The sequence below is a fragment of the Pipistrellus hanaki genome (assembly GCF_964339955.1).
Source record: "Pipistrellus hanaki genome assembly, chromosome: 2".
Taxonomy (NCBI): Eukaryota; Metazoa; Chordata; class Mammalia; order Chiroptera; family Vespertilionidae; genus Pipistrellus; species Pipistrellus hanaki.
The window spans coordinates 47,404,397-47,430,719 of NC_140504.1; the positions used below are offsets into that span (position 1 = coordinate 47,404,397).

Sequence of the window (26,323 nt, forward strand, 5' to 3'; positions counted from 1 at the left end):
ACCAGCAAGTGTGGACACCACCTGCTCATTCAAAAGGTTACTGTGGGATAGGGTGTGTCTATGTCCAGCATAGCACTTGGCACTGAGGTGGCTGTCAATATTCTCCAGCTATGGCTCTCTCATCTCTACTTCCAGGTGAACAGAACTGGCAAACAAAGATAGAACTTAGTATAAGAAGTCCCCAATATCCATCACTAAAACATCAGCTATAATAAGCATTGTTAAATAGTAACAAAATCTACTACATTTGATGTTTCTCTCTCATCAATGTTTCTAACTCTCTATCCATCTTCCCTCCTCTCTGTAAGAAATCAATAAAATATATTTATTTAAAAATCTGCTACGAATTTGGTAAGATTCTTGAGAACAACCCCATCTATTCCTTTTCATATGCAGTGTTTTATTTTTATTTATTTATTTATTTTAATATTTTTATTGATTTTTTACAGAGAGGAAGGGAGAGAGAGAGCTAGAAATGTCGATGAGAGAGAAACATCGACCAGTTGCCTCTTGCACACCCCCTACCAGGGATGTGCCCGCAACAAATGTACATGCCTTTGACCGGAATCGAACCTGGGACCTTTCAGTCCACAGACGTCGGTCAAACCGGCTTTGGCTCATATGCAGTGTTTTAATTTACACACTAGAAGCCCGGTGCACAGATTCTGGCCTGAGGAGATTGGGCAAAACTGGTTCTCCAACATTCCCAGAGGGCTCCTGGATTTGAAGAGAGCGCAGGCCAGGCCAAGGGACCCCACTGGTACATGATCAGGGCCAGGAGAGGGGCCATGGGAAGGCTCCAGGGCATGTCCAGCCCATCTTGCCCAATCCTGATCAGCCAGACCCCAGCAGCGAGCTAACCTATCAGTCGGAGCATCTCCCCTTGGTGGTCAGTGTGCATCACAGCAACTGGCTGAAAGACCAGACACTTAAGAGTATTACGTTTTTATATATATAGATAAGCAAAGAGTAATATTATGTTTCTAAAACTTTAAAGACAATTAATCTCCCTCAATCAAGCACAATAAATATGTGCATCTGAAAATTTAAATCTAAAAATTACCTTAGTGAATAGATTTTATGTTTAATTAATTAAAATAACATTGTCATTATTTGTGAACTGTAGAACACTCTATCCATAAACAAATAATACTTTAAAAAAAAATTTAGCTTTTAAAATGCTATTTCCTAAAATGGGGTTAGAAAAGTTAGAAACACCAACATTCTGAGTATATAAAAGGTCCAAGGAATTAATTTCAACTTTCTAATTTTACAGATAAGGAAAGCAAAGCTCAGTAGCAAATTAAGAAACTGGTCCAACGTCCCCACCATCGTAGTGATTATTAAGCTCTTGCCAGACTGTCTTCTTACACACAGGAGAAATTGTCATGATATAAAGTCATGAAATAAATTATTTAAGTGTTTAATTAAGCTGCAGGCAAAACCTCTACATATAAAAGCCTAAGCGACTGATCGACTGGTTGCTGTGACATACACTGACCACCAGGAAGCAGACGCTCAACACAGGCGCTGCCCCCTGGTGGTCATTGTGCTCCCACAGTGGGAATGCCACTCCGCTCACCAAAGGGCACCAGACGTGGGGTTCACAGCCGGCCACTACAGCCCAGAGACTACAGTGGAGCGGCAGTGAGCTTACCAAGCAGTGGCAGGTTCAGCGGGCCATTCCGCGGGCCGGAATGAGCAGGAGCAGAAGGCAGGAGCAGCAGGCGGTGTTGAATGGCCAGTTTCAGCCCAATACCCACAGGTCATGACAAGGGGCCCCACTGGTGCATTAATCCGTGCACCAGGCATCTAGTTTTTTATTTTTACATACATGAATGTTACACACTTTTCACAGTCTTCTAAATGGACTAATCAACTTACTCTGAATGTGGATGCCATGTTTCATACCAAGGTTGCTGCTTGACCCAAAAAAAACCCAAAGACTGAAATCCAATGCTGATGATGATCTGAGACAAAACGGAGAAGAGAAGGGCCCCCGATATGAGACCTGAAGGTGGTCTCTGTGCCACAAGTTCCTTCCAGGCAGGATTTAAACTCACTACATTAGAAGAAAAAGATGAAAGGTTTGTTGCTCAATCAATTTGACTCTATAAAATGCATAAACAAATTCATTTAGAAACTTAAAAAATTGTTTTTGTCAACTACAATTAAAATAATTTCTTCCTTATAAGACATTAACAAAAGTTTGAAGCAAAATAAACAAAACAGTAACATTAAAAAAGGCTCTGATTGTTTATTAAGGTGTTATCCACTGTTAAGTCTCTCTTTTCTTTGTTTATAAATAATGTGTATAGTGAGACTATGTAAAACTCCTGTCCCTCATCAAACTTTTTTTGGGTTATTTTGAGAGAGAGACAGAGAGAGAGAGAGAGAGAGAGAGAGAGAGAGAGAGAGAGAGAGAGAGAGAGAGAGGAGAGAGGGAGAGAAAGAGAGAAAGAGAGAGAGAGAGAGAGAGAGAGAGAGAGAGAGAGAGAGAGACAGAAAGACCTTGATTGGTCATCTCTTATATGTGTCCTGATTGGGATGGAACCCACAACCTTTTTGTGGTGTACAGGACAATGTTCCAATCAACTGAACCACCCTGCCAGGGCTCATTCACTAATTTTTAGCATCCATTAAAGACTGTCTATGATGTTTTATGATAGAATTGTACACCTGAATATAATTTTATTAACCAATTCATCCCAATAATTTTCATAAAAATTAAAAAATGGGTCTAAATAAGTCATTCTCAATTAGCATGATTTTGCCCCTCAGGGAACATTTGACAAAGTCTAAAGATATTTTTGGTTGTCACAACTGGAAGAGTGTTACAGGCACCTAGTTAGGTAGAGGCCAGAGATGCTGGTAAGCATCCTACAATGCACAGAATAATCCCCAACAACAAAAAATTATTTGGCTTAAAATGTCAATAAAACTAGAAAGGTTCTTTCCATGATTTAAGTCCATCATTTCATTTATTCATTTACATATTCATTCATTCATTCATTGCCTGCCAGTATGTACATTTTTATTTGATTGAGTCAAGATCCTATTACCATTACTATTTTTTTTATTATTATTTTTGTTGTTGTTAATCCTCCTCACTCAAGGATATGTTTCTATTGATTTTTTTTTTTTTTTTTGAGAGAGTGGGAGGTGGAGAGACAGAGAAACATCAATGTGAGGGAGATACATTGATTGGTTGCCTCCTACACGCACCCCAACAAGGGCCAGGGATCAAGCCTGCAACCAAGGTACATGACTTTGATCTGAATTGAATCCAGGACCCTTCAGTCCATGGGCCAATGCTCTATCCACTGAGCCAAACTGGCTAGGGACATTATTTATTTTGATGTGAACATCACCAATACTGGGACAAACCGACATCTTGTGTCTCTTTCTATGATACTAGAGGCCCGGTGCACAAAATTTGTGTGGGGAAGAGGGGAGTGTTCCTCAGCCCAGCCTGCATCCTTTCCAATGTGGGACCCCGCAATCAGACATACCTCTCACAATCCTGGACTGCTGGTTCATAACTGCTTGCCTGCCTGCCTTCCTGATTGCCCCTAACTGCTTTTACCTGCCAGCCTGATCACCCCCTAAACCAGGGGTCTTCAAACTACGGCCCGCGGGCCACATGCAGCCCCCAGGGGAGTCTGATCCTGCCCGCCAGGTTTTTTGGGCAGTGAGCGCAGCCAAGGTGTTACAGTAGGAATTAGTAGTTCATATAGTCCGGCCCTCCAGCTCTCTGAGGGACTGTGATCTGGCCCCCACTTTAAAAAGTTTGAGGACCCCTGCCCTAAACACTCCTCTGCCAGCCTAATTGATGCCTAACTGCTCCCCTGCCAACCTGTTTGCCCCTAACTGCTCTCCCCTGCAGGCCTGGTTACCCCTAACTGCCCTCCCATATAGGCCTGCCCCCCAGACCCAACTGCTCTCCCTTGCAGGCCTGGGTCCCCCTCAACTGCCCTTCCCTGTAGGCCTGGTCGCCTCCAACTTCCCTCCTCTGCCAGCTTGGTCACCCCTAACTGCCCTCCCTTGCAGGCTTGATCGCCCACCAACTGCCCTCCCTTGCAGACCTGATCCCTATCAACTGCACTCCCCTGCTGGCCTGATTGCACACAACTGCCCTCCCCTGCTGAGCTGTACCTCCCAACTGACCTCCCCTGTTGGCCATCTTGTGTCCACATGGGGGCAGTCATCTTGTGTGATGGAATGATGGTCAATTTGCATATTACTCTTCTATTAAATAGGCTACCTAGAAGGACAGAGCAACCTGTATGTGATATTCCCACCAAGAATTTATAGCTTATCCCTAACCGGTTTGGCTCAGTGAATAGAGTGTCAGCCTTCAGACTGAAAGGTCCCGGGTTTGATTCTGGTCATGGTCATGTACCTTGGTTGCAGGCACATACCCAGCAGGAGGTGTGCAGGAGGCAGCTGATCGATGTTTCTCTCTCATTAATGTTTCTAACTCTCTATTCCTCTCCCTTCCTCTCTGTAAAAAAATTTAATAAAATATATTTTTAAAAAGAATTTAAAGCCTGAGTCTGACTAGAATATACTGCACAAAGCCATATAACTGGTATATCTTTTTTCATAAATATCAATATCAAGAGACCCCCCCAAAAAAAGGCTGATGTAATATTCCTGATTAAAGAAGACTAAGAGACATAATAATTACATGAAGTTTGTGAGCCCTGATTAGACCTAGGCTAGAGGACTAGGAAAAAAAGATAGGCATAAAAGGACATTGTTAGGCCATAGCTCATTGCTCAGTGGATAGAGCACCAGGAATCAAACCTGAAGGGTCCCAGGTTCGATTCCGGTCAAGGGCACATGCCTGGGTAGTGGGCTCGATCCCAGTGTGAGGTATGCAGGGGGCAGCCAATGATTCTATCTCATCATTGATGTTTCTGTCTCCCTCTCCCTTCTCTCTGAAATCAATAAAAATATATTTAAAAAAATATGATTATGAAAGGGAATTGTTGGTACATATAACAAAACCTGAACATCTGCTGTGAATTAGATACTATTTTATCAATGCTAAATTTCATGATCTTTACAACTGTGTTTTATTATACAGTATAAGAGAATGGCTTTGTTTTTAGGCAATATGTACTAAAATATTCAGAGGGAAAGGGGCATAATAATACTAATTTATTCTCAAATGTTTCAAAAAGGAGTGGAGAGAGAATAAAGTAAATAGGACAAAGCATAAGCAACTTATAATAAAAGGCAATGTAACAGGAAATCTGGAGAGGTATGCAGTGTTACAATTGTTGATGTAAATTTACCAAAGTTTAACAAGTCACTAGAATTTCATAGGCTTTGAAATCACTAACAAAATACTCACTTGTAAATACCACTACCAAAATGATTGCCAGATCAATGAAGAGAAACTGGAAGTCTCCTAGGTTACTTAAGACCTACAGAAGTAATTTTTTAAAACATATTTAGTTTTCAGGAACAATTACCACTTTCCTCTGGGGTTTTAGTCCCCTCCCACCCCCAATGATTACTACTACATGACACTTGGACCTGCTTGAAAAGTAAAATACATTTGCCTTTCAAATCAGTGAAATACAACATATTTGCAAACATTCAATTTAATATATTAGTATAAAAGGCATCTCCTAACAATTCATTCAATAAAAATCTTTTAAAAGTTTTTTTGGCAAAAAGAAAACACAAACTTTTACTCACAATATTCAATATTCTTGAAAATTAGTATCTTGAAGCTTCCTTAATATCTAACAACATCCCTCCTGATACTTTCTACAAATGATAAAAAAGTATAGTTTCACAAAGACTCCTTGGGATGTCACCAATGTTCACTTAGAAATATATCTAAAGTGAGATCACTTCCAGAATAAAATCTGATAGAGTACTTATGTATACCACTGTTTAAGGTTTTTCTCCAAATTCATAATATCCTACAACTACCGCTGAAACACCTTTTCTCATTCTGGCCTTTTCCTGTAAATGTATAGCAAAGTTAACTACAATTCTGAAATATGTCACAGCTTATTTAGCATTTAGAAGGATTCTTAAAAAGATTTTCAATCTGTGCTCAAGGCAAAAAAGTATACAATTATCTTTTATTCACACAGTTCAACCACAGCTGCCAGTCTTAAGCTATTCCAGACTGATATTTTTCAATCTGCTACACAAAACATAGTAAAACTAAAGAAAAATTTATAACTGCTACTTATGTAAATTCCATAATTAATGCATGTACTCAAAATCAAACACATACGCTCATATCTTAATTTAAATGTCTTAACACTAAGTGCTAACTCTGTAAGCAATATTAGTACTCACGGAGTACAGTAGAGTAACACTGAAGTATTGTATAATGCTGTACAAAGCCATAAATTTAAACACACAGAAGGAAGTCATTAAAGCAGCACGGCCTTCCCTGTGAAAACAAATGTTGGCATGTGAATAAAGGCATTTCAAACTCCTCCTCCAAACCACAATTATATCTTAACAGATGAAAATTAACATTCAAACGCTACAATAAAGCACACTTCTACCCAAAGAACTAACCCAAAGCAGAATTGGAAGTGATGAGGAGTAACAATCAATCTGTTGCTAATAAATAACAGATCAAATATACCAAATAACCATAAAACCAAATTCATATTACTTTCTGTGATAATTTCCCCCCCATATTATTAAAGCAAGCTACAAAGAGACAAGAGGAAATTTTCCATTTGTCCTACCTGATGAGGTTTGGCACACAGGAAATACTAGGAGTTTTGGAGGTAAAGGGAGATGCCACTGAAGCCTCAAGCTCTGATAAAGAAATGCCTCCATGTGCCCTCTTTAGAGCCTAAAAGAAAGAGAAAACTGGTAACATTTTGTCAATGTGACTTAGGCTAGCAGGGATGGGGAACCTTTTTCTGTCAAGAGCCATTTGGGTATTTATAACATCATTTGAGGGCCATACAAAATAATCAACTTAAAAATTAGCCTGCTATTTTGGTCAAGCATTTCATTAACTCACTCCTAATGCTTTGGCAGGGCCGGACCAAATGATTTTGCAGGATTTACATGACCTGCGTGCCAGACGTTCCCCACCCCTGGGCTAGAGAAAGAATTATAAATTACAGAAAGTATACTTACACCACAATCATTTGCACCATCACCACACATCCCAACAAAGTAACTGGAAAACAAAAATTATGTTAAGATTTTGATTAATTTCCTAAAAGACACAATAATTTAGATTTCGCTAATACCATATTATGGAGAGCTAATAAACCAAAATTCCCCCAGTGAAACAAAGGAATCTTTTCATTACAATGATCACAGGCATATTGCTTTGTAACAGCCTGCCTGTCAAATAACCTGGGTATTGTCCTATTTCTGCCACAAGATGGACAAATCAGTTTATCATTTTAACATCTCAATTTCCTAATCTTTAGAGCAAAGTACTTGGGTTTGTATACCCTTTAGCACACTTACTTTTAATGCTATCAGTATAGAGTTCTCCCTTAAAAACTTGAAACATATTTATTTACCTAAACTATAAAGTACTTCCATCAAACTGAGATGAATGAACTCTACCTTATACATATGACCTAGAAAAGAAACTGTAGATATTTTACTTCAGCTGCAAGATCCTACATGAGCACATAAGCCTCTTTTAAATAGACACTTTAAGTTATTGCCTACCTACCTCATAGGGGATAATATTATATATGAAATATTACTTTTCTAGGTTTGAAAATAAACTACAATTCACCAAATAAATAAATAAATAAATACCACCACACACCCCAATACTTACTCTACATTTTGCAATGCTTCTACTAATTGTGTCTTCTGATCAGGTGCCATACGAGCAAACACAGTGCCATGCAACATCAACTGGGGAAAAAAATATGAATTTCTTTAAAATACTGTTTACAATGTATTTATGTGAACACATACATAAACCCAAATCACTAACCTTTGGAACAAGGTCTTGAAAATGCTCCAGTATCACTGAAAATGATTTTCCATTCATTGCAAAATGATAGTGAGACACCTGAAGATCCTCTAAGCTATCATGGACTGATTTAATTGGAATTGCCTGTGTATACAACATTCAAAATAATATTTAGAAAGCCAAACCACATAACATTACTTATTTTAAATAATCTGATCAAAAACTAAATTTTGTCATTTGATATTTTACACAAGACATTGAAAGTTTAACATTTTTTGAAAACAAAGGGAGCCCTAACCAGTTTGGCTCAGTGGATAGATCATTGGCTTGTGGACTGAAAGGTCCCAGGTTTAATTCCGGTCAAGAGGATGTACCTTGGTTGCAGGCAGATTCCCAGTAGGAGGTGTGCAGGAGGCAGCTGATCGATGTTTCTCTCTCTTCCATGTTTCTGACTCTCTATCCCTTTCCCTTCCTCTCTGTAAAAAAATCAATAAAATTTTTTTTAAAAAGAAAATGAAGGGAAAGTCAATTTTAAGGGGACGAACCTATCTATATGTTTTTTTAAAAAAAAACCACACACACATACAAAAACATAGGAAGGCTTAATTATCAGCTTCAATTTGAAACAATCCATGAACTTAATATTTTGGCCCACCTGCACCATTTATCACTATTTAAAATAGAATAAATCTTTGAGATTCTTATACTTTAATAAAAGTGTGCTTTTCAAGTTTGTGTAACTATCAAAATTTAAAGTATTGAGATCCTCGGTCTAATGAATCAGAAGCTCAGGTTTCGGTTTTCTGTTTACTTTTTGTTTTGTTCAATTTTAATGCACATTTTAGTTTTTAGACTAAATTAAAACACGACAGCTTCAAAGAGAGTAATTCATTTTGACATTACCTCCGAGTCAATTGCTGATGAATTACTGCACTGAGTTAGACTGTCTGCATAATGCCAGTTTATTTTGGCAACTTTTCCATCCTTTGGAGGTAATGCTTCAGCAATAATAACTTTATCCTGAGGTAGTATCATTCCACAGTCTCTGGCCACAGAGACAGCAGTCAACATGTTGTCACCTAATTTTCAAAATATTAAAAACACATTAAAATTAAAACATAAATGGATTAAGCAACAAGTGCTTATTGAAAATCTACTATAGTTCCTATCACTGGACTGGGCAAAATGAAGATAATGTATGGTCTTTACTCTTAGAGTTTAAAAATAATAAAATCAGGACATACTTATCAAAGGAAGCTTTAAATAATGCAAGCACAGTCAGAACATTCTCACCCATAATTTTTAAAACCAAATACATTCTAAATCTTTATTTTAATCCTCACCTGAGGATATCTTTTTATTGTTTTGAGAAGGAGGGGAGAAGGAAAGGAGAGAGAGAGAGAAAAACATCGATATGAGAGAGAAACATCAATTGGTGCCTATTGTATTTGGCCTGAAGGAGGATAGAACCTGCAATCTAAGTACTATATGCCCTAACCTGGAATCAAGCCTACAACCTTTTGGTGCACAGGACAACATTTCAACCGAGCACCAAGCCACAGGGCCATTCTCAACCTTTGAGTCAGTCACTAGTAGCACCTGCCACAGTGCTACATACAGAGCAGGAGCTCAATAAATATTTTTTGAAACAGCCTAGGAGTGACCAGTGATCTGTTTAAGAACACTAGAATAGTATCACAGGAAAGAATGAATTACAAAAGCAAGATTACACAAAACTAAAAGATAAGCAAGGTAGTAAGAATATAATCTTTACAAGATGTAAAGAGAAGCAAGACAGACAACTTCTCAGCCATGAGAAAAAAAAGAAGCACAGCACTGTAAAGGATATGTTCAAGAGAAGAAAATACTGGCTTACAGGAGAAGCTGACAAAGGTCTTGGGAGCCCACTGCTATCAGAACTGAAGAGCAATATTACAGACCCCTTAGGACAACAAAGACGTAGTCAGTCATTGTAGAGAAAAAGGGGAAAGAGATACAGAGATGGAAAATGTCTTGAAGCAGTTATTAAAACCAAGAATTGCTGGAAAGATAATAAAGTTAGTTACTTCAGTTGTATAGTAGTAACTATACTATCAGAGAATCTGGGTCTAAATCATAAAAAATGTGCTCTGGCCTTTACCATATAAGTCTTAATGAACACATAAATGCCATAAAATGAGTAGCTTAATTTTGATTACTACTAACAAAAAATACTAAGAGCTACCACAATTTCACACAGGTAAAGAATGGCATTTATGTATTGTCAAAAGTACAATAACACCAGGAGAATCATCCAGCTATAGTAGTGAAAAAAAAAAAAAAAAAAAAAAAAAGACAGCTTCAAAGAGAATAATTTCTCTAAAAAAAAAAAAAAAGGCTATTTTCATTCTTACACTGTTTCAAGTGATTATAATAAATGTACTATCTTATACATAAAATATAATTCTAGTGTGGCTCAATGGTTGAGCCATCAACCTATGAACCAGGAGATGATGGTTAGATTTCCCAGTGAAGGTACATGCTGGATTGCAAGCTCATTCTGGGTTGCGAGCTTGATCTCCAGTTGGGGGTATGCAGGAGGCAACTGATCAATGATTCTCTCTCATCACTGATGCTTCTATCCCTCTCTCCTCCCTTCTGCTCTGAAATAAATAAAAATATATATTTTTAAAAATATAATTCTAACAGTATCTATTAACCATTTTCCATGCACGTGGCACAGTTCTGAAAATTGTAGAAAATTGCAAAATAACTAAAAGATATTCTTAACCCTAAAAAAAATCTCATTCTAGTAAAGCAAACAAATGTACAAATATCTAACACAAAGCATGGCACAATAGGTGCTATAAGAAATATATGATTACAGAGAGATAAAAAGGAGCAGAGTTTAAAATTTTAGTGTGCCCTTTATTATCCTACTATACTTTCTATCAACAGAATTTATTAGACTTCAAATGAATATTGCCAAGTTAACTTACAGCTTAAAAATATTCAGAGCTGAAATAGGGCAATGAAAAATGGAGACACAATATAATATGCTTTATAACCAACTGGTCATCTATAATATGTCAATACTAGGAGCCCGTTTGCAGGAAGATTCCTGCAAGTGACCACTTGTGGCCGATGCTCCCCCACCCCGCTTCACCCCTCTGGCAACCGCCTTGCTTTCTGCTTTTCCTCCCTCTTCCTTCTAAGCTGTCTTTAGTCTTCACTCCTCCCTCCCTCAGTGTATGCAAATTAACCGCCATCTTTGTTGGGTTAATTTGCATACTCATTCTACTTGGCTGTAGGTGTAGCGAAGGTACAGTCAATTAGCATTTTTCTCTTTTTTTAGTGTAGATAATATATCTTGAACTCTAAGATCACACTCAAATTTTTCTGTGTAATTTTATAAAGTCTAACCTGTGACCATGACAGTGCGAATATTGGCTTTATGCAAATCTTCAAGTACTGCAGGGGTTTCTCGCTTTAATTTGTTCTGCATTATAATTAATCCCATAAAATCCATGTTGTTTTCAATGGCATCTCTGCAGAAAAAGAAATTTTAACACGTATAGTCAAGTAAACGGGCTATTTTCTTTATATTGATAAAGCAATTTAAAATATCAAAAATGATAAATTAAGACATTTTATAGGCAGAACAAAGCACATATGCGTATGTTTATGAATTCAGTATCTTAAAAAAAATTAAACCTGGAAAAATAGCCCATCAGTGTATTCCTAAGAAATACACTGAAATTAAATTTTACCTTTTGAAATGCAGGACTATAAGGACCATTAGGAAATGTACAGTTAGTTGGCTCTCCATATCCCCAGGGGGGCCCTAGAACCAATCCCCACACAGGTATCCTCAGGGGGGCCCTAGAACCAATCCCCACACAGTATTCCTTTATAAGACACTACCAATGCATAGTGCTAAGGAATATTCATCTTGTATCCTACTCACCAAATGAGCAAGCATAAATAAACCTATTTTTTTACACATACAACATACCCTAACTTAAATGTTAAAAGAAAGGGGGAAAAACTGTCCCAAAAGCACATTTGATACAATTATAGTACATTCATTATCAAATTTTGTATGAATTTTTATAAAACTCTTGATCTAAATCTTGATCCTTGACGTGGATGTAAGAAGCATTAGCAATCCAACAATGAGATCTACTTGGAATCCAGAGATAAGTCTTTTAGAATATTCATATTCAAAAGTTAAAGATGCTATTCCTTCAAACAGTTATCTACAATGCACCAAGTACTACAGAAATTGTTGGGATGTCAAAGATAAAAAGGCAAGATATATATTCTTCAATATACTTTTGTGGGGAAACAGACATGTAAGCAAAGAGATGTATACAAAACAAAAATAATATGCACTTTAGCACTATAATGCACATGAAGTCTGTTCAGTGATAGTTGTGTTAAGAAATCTCAAGCTAGCCCTAGCCGATTTGGTTCAGTGGATAGAGCGTCGGCCTGTGGACTCAAAGGTCCCAGGTCCGATTCCAGTCAAGGGCATGTACCTTGGTTGCAGGCACATCCCCAGTAGAGGGTGTGCAGGAATCAGCTGATCGAGGTTTCTCTCATCGATATTTCTAACTCTCTATCTCTCTCCCTTCCTCTCTGTGAAGAATCAATAAAATATATATTTTTTAAAAATCTCAAGCTAAATCAGGGAAATTTTTTTCTTCAATAGAGAAAGGGGGCTTGAGGTTAGGGACCAAAATTTCACACTTGCAATAACCAAATGGTTTTTCTACCCAAAATTCAACAATTGTAGGCCCTTTCCATAGCTATAAACCTAAATATCTTTGAAACATAATTTAGAACAAGGAGTGTTAAAGGTATTAAAGAATAGTTAGAAAAGTTACTACAAATGATATTGCTGGTGATAATACGAGAAACAAGCCTTGAAACCTGAAAATGCTTTTCAAAACACAAAAGCTCTACAAATGTGAAACTACTGGATCAAGAACACTGCAGCCATTTTCCTACAAGATACTAGTCACTTCTGGCTTCAAATGGTTTCCTAACTTTCCTATGATACAGGTCATAGAAATTTTGGCCTCTAATTGATCAATACTACAATATTTAATTCAAGATATAAAGATTCAATCTGTTAGAGAAATGCCAACATCTATTCCCAGAAGGCAGAATGGACACACAGAGAAGGCTGAAGGATGAGAATGAAGGGAAGCGGGGGAGGGGGGGGGGGGGGAGGGAGAGAAGTTGATAGAGAGGAATAGGGTATTCTGGGCAGAAGGAATAGCCCATCCAAGGGCATGGAAGGATGTTTGAATAGAACAGGCTCAAGAACAGTTAGTCCTTAGGAGGGAACTGGCAAAAGGTGAAGGTGTAGAGAGAAAGAAAGAGCCTAATATGTCCTTCACAGGAATCTATATAATATTTTACATTTTGGATCCGAATCATGTATATGCATCCTATAATTTGGTTATCACTTTTTTTTTTATCACCAGTTGCCAAGAGCACTTTTTCTCTCCAACATCCTGTTCTGTGGCTTCATTGGCTCTTTTTGCCTGGATGCCCAAGAGCTGGGAATTGGCACGGGCCATGCGAAGACTGGCAAAAGCCTTGAAGTTCTTCTCCTCCCTCTGTGATGACCCTGGCTTTCTCCTTCTTGTAGACATTCTGTATGGGCATGACTGGTCCGGCCAGCTGGGTAGCCAATTTGAGTTCTTCACAGAACTGTCTCCCTTCCTGGGGAAGAGTGTGAGCTTGGAGTGGTACTCCTTCAGTCTCTGCATGCTGGCCTGCAGGTACTCGATGACTTGTTCTGCCGCCTCAGAGCCACTGAGATTCCAATGGTCCAGGCCACCTTTTTGTGGATGCCAGCCACCCTTAACTCTTCCAAGATGAAGGTCCTGCCAGCTCAGTTCACACTCTGGTGTGGCTACCAAACAGTGGGGCATCTCACTATGGATGGGATGGGTCTGGACGCAGGTTAAACCACGTGGCAACTGCCGCTGCCAGTCCTTGTGGAAGTGGGGCTTTAGGATCATGTCATTTCGGCTGGGCACCACAGCTACAGAGGCCTTCTTGGAAGTAGACCAGCCAGCAGAAAGCCACATTTTTTTTTAAAAACATTCATGCTTAGACCACATCTCTCAAAAGAACTTCAAGGCTTTTGCCAGTCTTCGCATGGCCCGTGCCAATTCCCAGCTCTTTGGCATCCAGGCAAAAAGAGCCAATGAAGCCACAGAACAGGATGTTGAAAAGAAAAAATAGTTAGAATTTTGTAGTTAGAATTCATAATGTAGTTTTTCCTTTTAGTTAATTTGGCTATTCACTCTACTTCTTTAGTTGTCTCTCAGAAAACACAATTGTACTACCAACACTTTTTACTTAATGTGCCTGAAATAATTAGACATTCTAATAGTCCATAATTTAACTATTGCCCTATACTGGTTCCACAACCATCAAATCTCACAGAACTGGACAGTGCTATTTATCAGCCATGGTGTCAGATTACCGCATCACCTTTCAACATCTTGTGGACTCAATGCCAAGAAGAACCGCAGCAGTATTGAAGGCAAAAGGTGGCCCAACGAAGTACTGATGGTGTGATCATAATAATCTGGCCACTCAGTGTATATGATATATAAAAGCCTAAGCACCCTTTATGACTGAATGATGGGAATTAATAGTTGACCAGTCGCTATGATGTGCACTGGCCACAAGGGAGCAGACGCTCAATGAAGGAGCTACCCCCTGATGATCAGTGCACTCCCACAGGAGCACTGCTCAGCCAGAAGCCAGGCTTCTCCCTGGCTTCCTGCCACTGGCACACTGCTACATCCCCTGAGGGGTCCTGGATTGCAAGAGGGCAAAAGCCAGGCTGAGGAGCCCCTTCCCATCCCCATGCACGAATCTGTGAACTGAGCCTCTAGTGTTGTTATAATTTTCTCAAACCTTCACTAACACTAGTTATTATCAATCTTTCCAATTTTGTCAATCTTAGAAGAAAAGTGATGTCATAGTGTGGTTTTATTTTGTAGTTCCCCAAGAAGTGAAGTGTCCTATCATTTTCATGTGTTCACTGGGCATTTGTATGTTTTTTTTCCTGATATTTATCTGTTTGTATCATTTGCCAATTTAAAAGATTATGTGTTTTGTTTTCCTTCCTGATGTATATCTCTGATTGTGAACTCCTCCAATTGGCCATTTATAAGAATTCCAGGTAGGATTCTGATATTAGATCTGAATGTTAAAAAGCTCTCTCTGGCCGAAACCGGTTTGGTAGAGCGTCGGTCTGCGGACTGAAGGGTCCCAGGTTCGATTCCGGTTGGGAGAATGTACATTGGTTGCGGGCACATCCCCGGTAGGGGGTGTGCAGGAGGCAGCTGGTTGATGTTTCTCTCTCATCAACGTTTCTAGCTCTCTATCTCTCTCCCTTCCTCTCTGTAAAAAAAATCAATAAAATATATTTTTTTTAAAAAAGCTCTCTGTGAAGGCAGTGTGGAACCCAGACTGCAGAAAAGAAAGATTAGGAAAAAGAGCTGAGTCCTTGAATTAGAGATAATGGCTGTGGGAATGGAGGAAGAAAAAGCTACTTCACAGGCAAAATTATCAGGACAGCTAATGGATATATGTTTCTGCTTGTTTACAAATGTTATCCTTAAAGGGAAGGTCTATATCAGTTTCAGTTAAAGAGACAATCCTTGAAAGTAAAATCCATATCTATACCGGACGTAAATGTGATGTTGGTAATACCATTTGAATTTTGGGGTAGACGGTAACTGTTTATTGTGACTCATGATACTGACTAAATAAGTACTTGGTTCCAACCACTAGGAAAAAGCAAACATCATTTGGGAAAAATTAACTTCTGTAGAATTAGGTTTGCTAAAACATGATTATGTTCCTAGAACATGCCTGACATGTAGCAAGGACTCAATAAATATTTAACAAATAAATTGAAAATAGTTCCAAAAAGCTGTATCAATCAACTAAAAAAGAAAACCATTATATTATGTATATTTGCATACATTTAATAAATACTTAATAAACACCCAACTACATACAATTTATTTTATGTGACATATAAACATAAATAATGCATTATTGGAAAAACTGTAGAAAAATTGTTAAACAATCTTACCTGCTAATGTTCTGTACTTTATGCCATGTCAGTTTTGACTCCAATTTTCTGTGTGCAAGAGCAATCACACGGAAGCCCTGTTTAGTGTAATCTTCTAAAACATTTTCAAAATCAAGAGGAACTTTAAAAGGAAAAAATAAGTATCATTGTTAGAATTGCTAATACAAGACTATATAAATATCAGAATTTTATTCAAATAAAGTTGGTTCCTTACTTGTTTCAGGTTTACAAAGACTGGCAATAACCTCGGGTGCTCCTTTCATGTAGGCATCCATTTTTTTATCCCCAAGCACCCTTGCAACCACACTCATACGTTGCAAAGCAGAAGAAAATGGGAACTGGCGAACAATTCCTATCTCATAAATAGCCTGTATAATTTCAAAAGATGCACGAAGTATTTATTATTCTTTTCTTAAAAAATTTGATTTAATTTTTATTAAAACAAATATACTTAGGTATAAAGTAAATATTCTTTACTCACTGGAAGTTCAAACAGCTCCTAAAAACAAAACAAACAAAAACATAAATAGTACAGATTAAGTCCTTAGGATAAAAAACAACTATGGTATGTATCCCCAAAACAGCAAGAAATTTTGATTATTTCAAAGTTATGTTGCAAGATTGTTTCTACCCTACCCCCCATATTTAAAAAGCATATTACTGAATACTTTCAAATATTCTATCCTAAAAATATTAACATATTAAATACAAAAATAAACTGAGGGGACAAATTTAAAAATTCACTTCTCACATATTCTTTTATTAAATTCTAAGAATACAGTTGCATTTTAAGGAATTATTCACCATATCATCACATTATCTCAATCACAGGGCACTGAGCTATTCAGTAAATAGGAAGGAAAAGTAATGGTACTGAGAAATATATCTCAGTGTTTACAAAGAATATCCGCAATATCCCAACAATAATTTCCAATAAACAGTTAAAATATTCATATCTGTATAAGAGTTAAAGGACGTGATTTCATCTTCTACTTCTATTTCTAAGTGAGGAATGAATGTGGGCATCAACAGTGTAATCCAGCTTAAAGTGGTTTCGTACCATTTCCTGGTCTCCTGCAGGTGTAGATTCAGGAAGTAGTTGTTTTGGAGGACGAACCACAGTTGGCATAATTCGATTATGAAGTGCTGTTTCCTCTTCAGTTGCTTCTTCCAGAATCTGAAAGGAAAACATTCAACATATTGCTTTATAAAATTAAATCTGCTGACTTCATCCTATCTAATAAAGAGGGAATATGCTAATTGACCCTCATACCGTTGCAAAGATGGCAGCACCCAATGCCTCCCCTGCAGGCCTGGGTCCCCCCCCAACTGCCCTTCTCTGCTGGCCCAGTCACCCTTAACTGCCTTCCCTGCCGGCCTGATTGCTCACAACTGCCCTCCTCTGCTGGCCTGGTCACCCCTAACTATCCACAACTGCCCTCTGCTGCAGGCCATCTTGTGGCGGCCATATTGTGTCCACATGGGGACAGCCATTTGTGTCACGGTCAACTTGCATATTACCTATTTATTATATAGGATATGCAACTACTATCAACATGTATAATGCAAACTGAAAGCATGAAAAAAGAATAAGGGTAGGGAAGAAAAACCAAAAACAATACTGACTCACAGAAAATAAATTATCCAGAGTCAAAAGGAAACTTTAAAATCAAAACTATTATTGCATCTATAAAAGAACTGAATGCTTTGAAATGGTTAACAACCAAAGAACATAAGCAAACACATAGAAATCAAATTATCAATGGCTGCCCTGGCTGGTGTGGCATATGGTTGAGCATCATCCCATGCATCAAGAGGTTGCCTGTTTAATTCTCAGTCAGGGCACATGCCCAGACTGCAGGCTCAATCACCAGCAGGGGGCATGCCAGAAACAGCCTATCAATGTTTCTCTCTCCCTCTCCCTTCCCCTCTAAAATCAATAAGAACATATTTTTTTTTTTAATTAAATTATCAATAGAAAAACATTTAGAAGGAACAAACGCAAACCTTCGTGTGTAGTAAGGACACAGAAAAGAGAACATGGATAAAAAGAACACCAAAAACACATCACTACTCATCCTTTTTATCTAACCAACAAACTGTGATGCTGAAGATCATCTTACTGACCCAGGCTTACTGCCCCAAGTTACTGAGAGCAGATATCCATTAAACACATAAAGAAGGGATCTGAGCAGGTTGTCTCTATTAAAGGTGTTTAAGTGAGTTAATATAACTAAAACAGACTTTTTTTTTTTTTTTTTTTTTTTTAAATTACAATGATCTCTCTCCTGTGATACACCTTTAGAAATTACATCTTTTCTTTCATGGTTCAAGACAGGCTATCATCAAAACAACCTGCAGAAACAATCCTTCTACAAAGTAATTTTTACTCTATTTTTCTGAAGTTACTTGTGCTTTAAAATATTAAACTTACCCATCCGATGGCTTCAAACATTTTCAAATCAAGTGGATCACCAGAAAGCACTCCTTCAATTTTTGTGAGTGAATGGCAAGTAGCCATACAAGCAACAAACTGAGACTTTACCAACATCTCATTGCAAACATTTTCTTCTGGCAAAAGAAAACTAAATAGATAATATACTGAATTAGATTTATAAATTCCAAGACTCGAGATAATATTCTAATAATATTCAGGTTTTGTCATTTAAAAAATTGAAATAAAATGTTTGCATTTCTGCATATTTTTAACTACAGTTTGGGAATTCAAAAACATTTCCTTCCATGAAAATTACACATGACTGAAATACGGTATTACCTTACATTCTAAATAACTAGGCCAGACATAACACTTTAGAAAACACTAGACACTAAATGATAATTAAAATTCCTGCCTATGGACATATGGCAGATTAGAATACATAAAAACTCTCTTACAAAAACATGAAATGAATGTGTAAAACATAATCCTTTAAATGCAAAACTGAGCTCACTAAAAAAAGAAAGGAAAAATTTAAGTGCCAGAAATAGGAGGAAAGGAAAACAGGAGGGGTATGAACTTGAGCAGATGCTGTGACAACCTGGAAAAGAAGGAAGAAGGGAGGGGAGCCCTCTTAGGAAGCCATCTAACAACTTCAGCTTTAATACACACAGAGGAACAGGAGACAAAGTAAGGACTTGAAACTAAGATAGTCAGCACTCTTCATCAGCTACATCCCTGGAAAACAGTATGCTAGAAAAAAATTTACCCACAGACCCAACGGCATAACTAAGAATAAGCTTATCTCTCCCTACCTCCTAACCCCTGCCTTAAGTTCAAGACATACCTAATATCTATACATTTACTGTACACTAGGCACTGTTCTAAAAACTTTGAATATATTTTGACTCATCTCATCCTCATACCATGAGGTGCTTTATTATCCCCATTTTAGAGATGAAAAAACTGAAGCAGAATGCTTAAGTAACTTGCCAAGATTACCCAGCATTTAGGTGATAACAAGGATTCAACCACAGGTTTCAGGGCCTAAACTCTGAATCACTGCACTACTCACGATGGGATTTGGATTTGAATATATGTCACTGCCTGGTCCGAAAATTTCCCAAGTTATGAAAATAACATTAAAGCTTGTCTGGTACCACTGATACCACTCTTAGCCATGCTCTTGGCCATGCAAGGTCAAAGCTCTCTAGAAAAAGAGTTTCCACAACACAGACACAAAGGAAAGAGTCTCATAGAAAAACCCTGCTAAAGTTGAATTCATAATTTAAAAGTGCACCAGGAAATAATTCTCACTAGTCAACAGACACAAAAAAAGACAAAATTAGAATCCCACAAATTTCAGATAATAGAATGGCAATCTAAAAAATGCAAAAAGGCATTTTAAATTAAAGACTTGGAAAAAAAACAAGACACCACGTGAGGAGAAGAGGAGAAGCAGATATGGAAAGAACCAAATGAAATTTCTTGTCCAACATATGGTTAGAATTTCCATGTGAAGAGAAAATAAAAATGTGGGAAAGGCCATAATGGAACAGAAAGAAAAACTTCCTTAATTTATGAAAAACCTAAGTCCAAAATGAGGCCTGCACAAATAAAAAGATGATAGTGAAACTACAGAAATCAAACATAAAACAAAAGAGAAAAAATATTATTAAAGAGACCTGGTAAGACTTCTCAACAGCAATAACAAAAGGTGTCAGGAGAAATGAAATAAAGTGCTGGGAGCCGAAACAGGTTTGGCTTAGTGGATAGATGTCGGCCTGCGGACTGAGAGGTCCCAGGTTCGATTCCGGTCAAGGGCATGTACCTTGGTTGCAGGCACATCCCTAGTTAGGGGGTTGGGGAGGTAGTGCAGGAAGCAGCTGATTGATGTTTCTAACTCTCTATCCCTCTCTCTTCCTTTCTGTAAAAAATTAGTAAAGTATATTTAAAAAATAATTTTTTTAAAAAAAGTGCTGGGAACACAACTTTGTTATGAACATAATGGCACAGAAAGATTGAGAAGTAAAGATGTAGGGGGGTAAAAAGATTGAGAAGTAAAGATACGCAAAGCAAAATTAAGCAAAAGAAAACTGATGTGTAACTATATAAAAACATTATAAGAAATAAAATTTAAGGCAAGATGCATTACTGGGGATAAATAAGTTCCCAAAGTGAAGACAACTTATTTACCAAGGAGATTTAACAACTCTGAAATTACATGAACCAAACAATAGTCAAACTATCACAGACTTTTGAAGGAAAAAAAATAACAAAACACAATTGTAACAGTAAAACTTCTTAGCATCAAAAAGACAGTAAAACAAAGTAAAATAATGATAGAATGGTGTAATATTTTTGCAATGCATAGTACTAAAAAAATTACTATCCAGAAAATACAAAGGACTTCAAACAACATGAATAAGATATAGATTAACAACACAAAAGAAAAATTAGGCTATAAACTGGCAATACACAGAAGGATGTGAAAATATGCTCAGCTTTTTAAGTAATAAAGAAACTATAAGAAAAGCAACAATAAAATGTAATTTCATATCTATCCATTTGGCAAAAATTAGCAGTCTGACAATATCAAGTTTGACAAGGATGTGGAGCAACCAGATCTCTTTACCCATTGAGGGAGAGTGAGTTAGCACCACCATCACTTAGAGAGCAATTAGGCAATACCTATTAAGGCTGCATCACTGTCCGTGCTATATCCATAACCCAGCATTGACCTTTTTAGGAAGAAAGTGTATTGAAACTCAACTACGAGCTCTCTAAGAGTTGTGTATAAGAATGTTCATTGCAACATTGTTTGTGAAAATGGAAGGTAAAAGGGAGGGGGAAAATGAAACTATACTACGAGCTCTCTAAGAGTTGTGTATAAGAATGTTCATTGCAACATTGTTTGTGAAAATGGAAGGTAAAAGGGAGGGGGAAAATGAAACTATCCTTTAGAGCAGTGTTTCCCAAAGTGTGGTACGCGTACCCTCAGGGATACGGGAGGAGTTTGGTGGGGGTACACGTTGCACTGGAGTTTGGTGGGAATATGCACTGCACCAGGCTTAGCTGCGCCTAATTCTACGTTCTCATGAGTACGAGGAGTACTCAGCATTATGAAAATTATAGAAGGGGAACACATATGTCAAAAGTTGAAACACTGCTTTAGAAGAAGAAATTATTATGATTTAATTATATATGGAATACTAAAAAAACAGCTAAGATTAATAAATTAGATCTATTCATATCAACATTGAGAAATCTTCAAAACAATGTTAAGCAACAAAACAGCAGCAAAAACATGTACAAGAGTGTCAATTGTGTACATTTTTTTATGTACACATCCTACCTAATAATAGAGTAATATGCAAATTAACCATCACTTCGTAACAAAAATGGCGGCCCCCATAGCCACAAGTTGGCGGTGCCCAGTCCCCTCAGCTCCGCTGCTGGAGTGTCCAGCCTGTCCACAGGAGCAGCAAGGCTGGATCCGACTCCAGAGGGATTTCTGATCTGCCCCAGACAGGGCAGTCAGAGCCTGGACAGCAGTTAGCGTGGCAACAGCAGCAGGGAAGCCCCAGGTTCCGAAAACAGAGCCCAGACAGCAGAGCATGGGGGCTTCCCTACCGCGGCGGCAGCGGGGAAGCCCCAGGCCCGGCAAACAGAGCCCAGACAGCAGGGCATGGGGGTTTCCGTGGCAGCGGGAAAGCCCCAGGCCCCACAGAGTCCAGAACAGCAGGGCATGGAGGCTTCCTTAGTGTGTTGGTGTTGGCAAAGCCCCAGGTCTGGCAGACAGAGCACACTGCAGGCCTTGGGGCTTCCTTCGCATGGCGCATGGCGCGGCAGGCAGAGCACGGAGAGCAAGACATGGGGGCTTCATATCCATGGCTGCAGCAAAACCTCCAGGCCCGCAGAGAACCACAGGAAGTAGGCCTAAGCCATCAGTAGGACATCCCCTGAGAGCTCCTGGATTGTAGAGGGTGCAGGTTGGGCTGAGGAACCCCCGTGCACAAATTTCGTGCACCAGGCCTCTAGTATATCTTATAAAAGACAGGTACATATATAGTGAAAATATAAAAACGTGCAAAGGTAATAATAGAACACAGCTTCAGAATGATAGCAGTTAGGAAAGGGGTAGATTAAGTTTTAGCAATATCTGCAATATTTTAAATCTTTTTAAAAGATCTGAAGCAAAAACTACAAAATGTCAACTGTTTAACTTCATGGTGGGTATACAAGCGGTCTGTTACATTACTTATTTTCTTTATGTTTGAATGTTTCATATTTTAAAAATATTTATTAAAATTAACTAATAAATAATCAAGTGTATTAGTAGCTAATATTTACCGTGTATTTTCCACTCGTTGAATCCCCCAAAGATCTAAACCATCTTCAGTAAGAGTTCCAGTCTAAAAAAAGTACACATACAAAGTATGAATAATGCCTCCAAAAACAAAAATTGTGATAAGTTCTGCTACATATACACCATGGAGAACTATACACAGCTGTATACAAACAAATGAATGAAACAGTAAAAGTTCCATATACTGAAAGAGAATAATTTCCAGGACAAATAGTTAAAGTAGAGAAAAGAGTGCAGATCCTTGGTATAGATCCTTTATTTATAAGAAGACATATACATGCATCTGTATATTTATAGATTTATATTATTAAAAAAAAAAATAGTGGGACAATACACCAATTAACCTATAAATCAATAAAGGATGCCTACATAGGAGAACAAGAGTAAAGCATAAAAAGGAAGGGAACAAGGTAAATCACATCAGGGGAAGCAATCAACCAAATCCAGGATATAAATGACCTGGTTTCAACCAGATGACTGGGAAGAAAAGCAACTGTTACAGATTAATTATAGCTAAATGCAATAATTGGGATTCTAACTTAAAAACAAACTGTAAAATTATAGGTTTTTTTCTTCTTTTTTTTTAGAAAAGTAGGGAAATGTGAATATGAACTGGATATTAGATAATACTAAGGAATTGGTAATTTTGTAAAGTGTAGACAGTTATAATGATACTGTAGTTTTTTATAAAACAACTAGAGATACATACTGAGGCATATGGGTGAAATAATGTCTGATGCTGCCACCTTCAAAATGAGACCATCTAAACAAAATGCTAATAATTGTCAAAGCTGGGTATTGGGTATGTGAGGGTTTATTACGCTTGATCTTTTCTCCTCTTTTATGTCTGCTTCTGCTTAAAAATTTTACTGGTAATGTTTTCCAAAGAAGAAACGCGTAACTGAAATTTTCTAAACAGATAATTATGAAATTTAGTCTTGGAATCTGATCTCTTTTTTAACTCAATATTTGTTAAAAAATATTTTGTCTCCTTTGGGTGGTGAGCACATGATACAATATACAGATGACGTATTATAGAATTGTACATATTAACCAATATCACCCCAATAAATTTAACAAAAAGTAAAATGAAAGCAAAATGCAAAAATATATTTTGTCTCCCATTTTTTTCTTTAATAATGAAGATGCACAGAAATCAAATTCTTATCATATCAGTTACCCAAGTTAATTGTCAAAATAAAACTGTTAGGCAAACTAATTTCAGTTGAGAAAAGGAAAACCCTTTGTAAGAGATGAGGTATATTTCACATAGGTACAAAATTTTTTATTTTCACAAAATAGAAAAATCAGTGACCTTCATTATTTTTAAATATATTCAATAAATCATAAAGCAAACACTAAGCATATGTAAATGAGAAATATACAAAAATGTTACATATGCCAAGTAAGTTGAAAAGGAGGACCATTTTAAAATGTGTGCAAATTGGTTGATAAAGAATATAGAAAACATTAATCTAAGTATTTAAAATCTACAGAATAACCTTTGATAATGATTATGAGGTCCTGGTCAACTGGCCTGTAGCTTAGTTGTTTAAAGTATCATCCCAATACATCAAAGTTGCGGATTCGATTCCCCATCAGCAGACATACATGAGAATGATTATGAAACTGAACCAACCTTGTCAAAGCAAACAAGATTCAGCTGTCCACATATATTAATCCTTTGGGGACTGATGCAGAAAATACCAATTTTTTTCAATCTTCTTTGAGCATACACAATGCCAGCAGTCATTGCAGCAGGAAGTGCAGGTGGCACAGTGATTGTAATGATATCAAGAGACTCAATAATTATAACTCCAATCTCCACCTATAATTCACAGAAAAGTAAGTGTCAGACCCCTCCCCCAATATTTTCTCATCTAGTAAGGTTTTTAGTGAAAAACCCAGAAACCATTTTCAATTTTATATATAACAAGTATGTGTATATAAACACTTCTATTAGCCCTTTATAATGTTTTCCCTTAGAAATTCTAAAAATAGAAAGTTCAATATATTGTCAATGGACTGTGGAATGACAGCTATTTTTAAAGAAAATTCTCCTTTAATATAGTAGTAGCTCTACATACTTCACACACTACACACTTTGAAGTTCATCAAACATTTGTCAGATACTGACTCTTACTATAAGCACGGCACTATACCAGTCTTTACAGAAATAGAAAAGAGAAATTTGACAAGATCCTTCAGCTGTATCTTAAATTAATTAACAAATAATTTTAATGCTATATAACCCATAAGTTAAAAAAAGAGAAAATAAAGCTTTTGGTATGTGGTTACTCCTCCTTATTTAAGTCATAAAAGAGCAAGTGAGACCATCTAAACCAAAGCCATTCAAAAGAACTTCCTATTATGATGGAAATGTTTTGTATCTACTTCCAAACATAGTAGCTATTAGTGTTATATGGCTTTCAAAAGTTAAATTACATTAAAGTTTTAGTTCTTCAGCCTCACTAGCCACTTTTCAAATCCTTAGTAGTCATATGTGATAATTAAAACTCAAACCCTAATAAGAGTTCCATGTACATACCTCATTTAAAATGCTATTGATAATAGTGTAGATGAACCCAATGGCAGCCACCGCCACAAGACACAGAAGAAACAAGTAGGCATCTCTGTAGAGTTTAAAATCTGTTGGTTTGGGATACAATATGGAACGAACAAGCTGTCCTTTGGAAGTACTAAATCCTTTTAAAAAATTTAAAGAAGAAAATGAAATTAGAATTCTTTTTCAAAAAAGAACATTCATTCATTCATTCATTCATTCCTAGAGGCCTGGTCCATGGATTCATGCACCAGTGGGGTCCCTCAGCCTGGCCTGCGCCCTCTCACAATCCAGGACCCCTCGGGGGATGTCAGACTGCTGGTTTCAGCCTGATCTCCACAGGCCAGGCCAAGGGACCCCACTGGTGCATGAATCCGTGCACTGGGCCTGTAGTATGCATAAAAGATCTTTGGTTAATCTCCCGCCAACTCCCTTCCCTCTGAGCTTCATCAGTCTGTTCTGTTTCCATGACAGTGCCTGGTTGTCAGTGTGCATCACAGCTACCAAACAGTCACTTAGGCTTTTTTATATTGGGTCGGCAGCTAAGTAATTGCGGGTTTCACACATATATGGCTTCAGTTGAATTTTTAGTTTGCAGACGTAGTACAAATGTAAAACACATTTTGTTATTTGATAGTTGGCTATTCAGCTGTTAATCAGTAAAAAAAGTTTTTTGATCTGTTTTGTGGTTTTCGTTTGGCGTTCGTTGAAAAATGGAAAATCAAAAGGAACATTTTCGTCATATTTTGCTTTTTTATTTCCGCAAAGGGAAAACGCATCGCAAGCTCATAAAAAGTTATGTGCTGTTTATGGTGACGAAGCCTTAAAAGAACGGCAGTGTCAAAATTGGTTTGCCAAATTTCGTTCTGGTGATTTTTCACTCAAAGATGAAA

General features: G+C 37.4%; 1 protein-coding gene and 1 pseudogene across 6 annotated transcripts in view; both read right to left on the reverse strand.

Annotated features, from left to right (window-relative positions):
* Positions 1 to 26,323, reverse strand: part of ATP13A3 (ATPase 13A3) — a 92,033-nt gene that overhangs the window by 21,994 nt on the left and 43,716 nt on the right. For all 5 annotated transcript variants that reach the window (XM_084871504.1, XM_084871506.1, XM_084871502.1 and 2 more), the window contains 17 exons: positions 25,416 to 25,573; positions 24,507 to 24,695; positions 22,852 to 22,913; positions 18,496 to 18,646; positions 17,122 to 17,238; positions 16,543 to 16,560; positions 16,276 to 16,429; positions 16,062 to 16,182; positions 11,348 to 11,472; positions 8,849 to 9,024; positions 7,967 to 8,089; positions 7,805 to 7,884; positions 7,138 to 7,180; positions 6,735 to 6,844; positions 6,331 to 6,427; positions 5,363 to 5,435; positions 1,885 to 2,062 (listed from right to left, as the gene is read on the reverse strand). In XM_084871504.1, the coding sequence (XP_084727630.1) occupies positions 1,885 to 2,062; positions 5,363 to 5,435; positions 6,331 to 6,427; positions 6,735 to 6,844; positions 7,138 to 7,180; positions 7,805 to 7,884; positions 7,967 to 8,089; positions 8,849 to 9,024; positions 11,348 to 11,472; positions 16,062 to 16,182; positions 16,276 to 16,429; positions 16,543 to 16,560; positions 17,122 to 17,238; positions 18,496 to 18,646; positions 22,852 to 22,913; positions 24,507 to 24,695; positions 25,416 to 25,573 (1,975 nt within the window). The remainder of the gene's footprint in view (positions 1 to 1,884; positions 2,063 to 5,362; positions 5,436 to 6,330; positions 6,428 to 6,734; positions 6,845 to 7,137; positions 7,181 to 7,804; positions 7,885 to 7,966; positions 8,090 to 8,848; positions 9,025 to 11,347; positions 11,473 to 16,061; positions 16,183 to 16,275; positions 16,430 to 16,542; positions 16,561 to 17,121; positions 17,239 to 18,495; positions 18,647 to 22,851; positions 22,914 to 24,506; positions 24,696 to 25,415; positions 25,574 to 26,323) is intronic.
* On the reverse strand, positions 13,384 to 14,458 carry LOC311617363 (large ribosomal subunit protein eL13-like; annotated as a pseudogene). The gene has a single exon. The product of its transcript is annotated as a large ribosomal subunit protein eL13-like (transcript).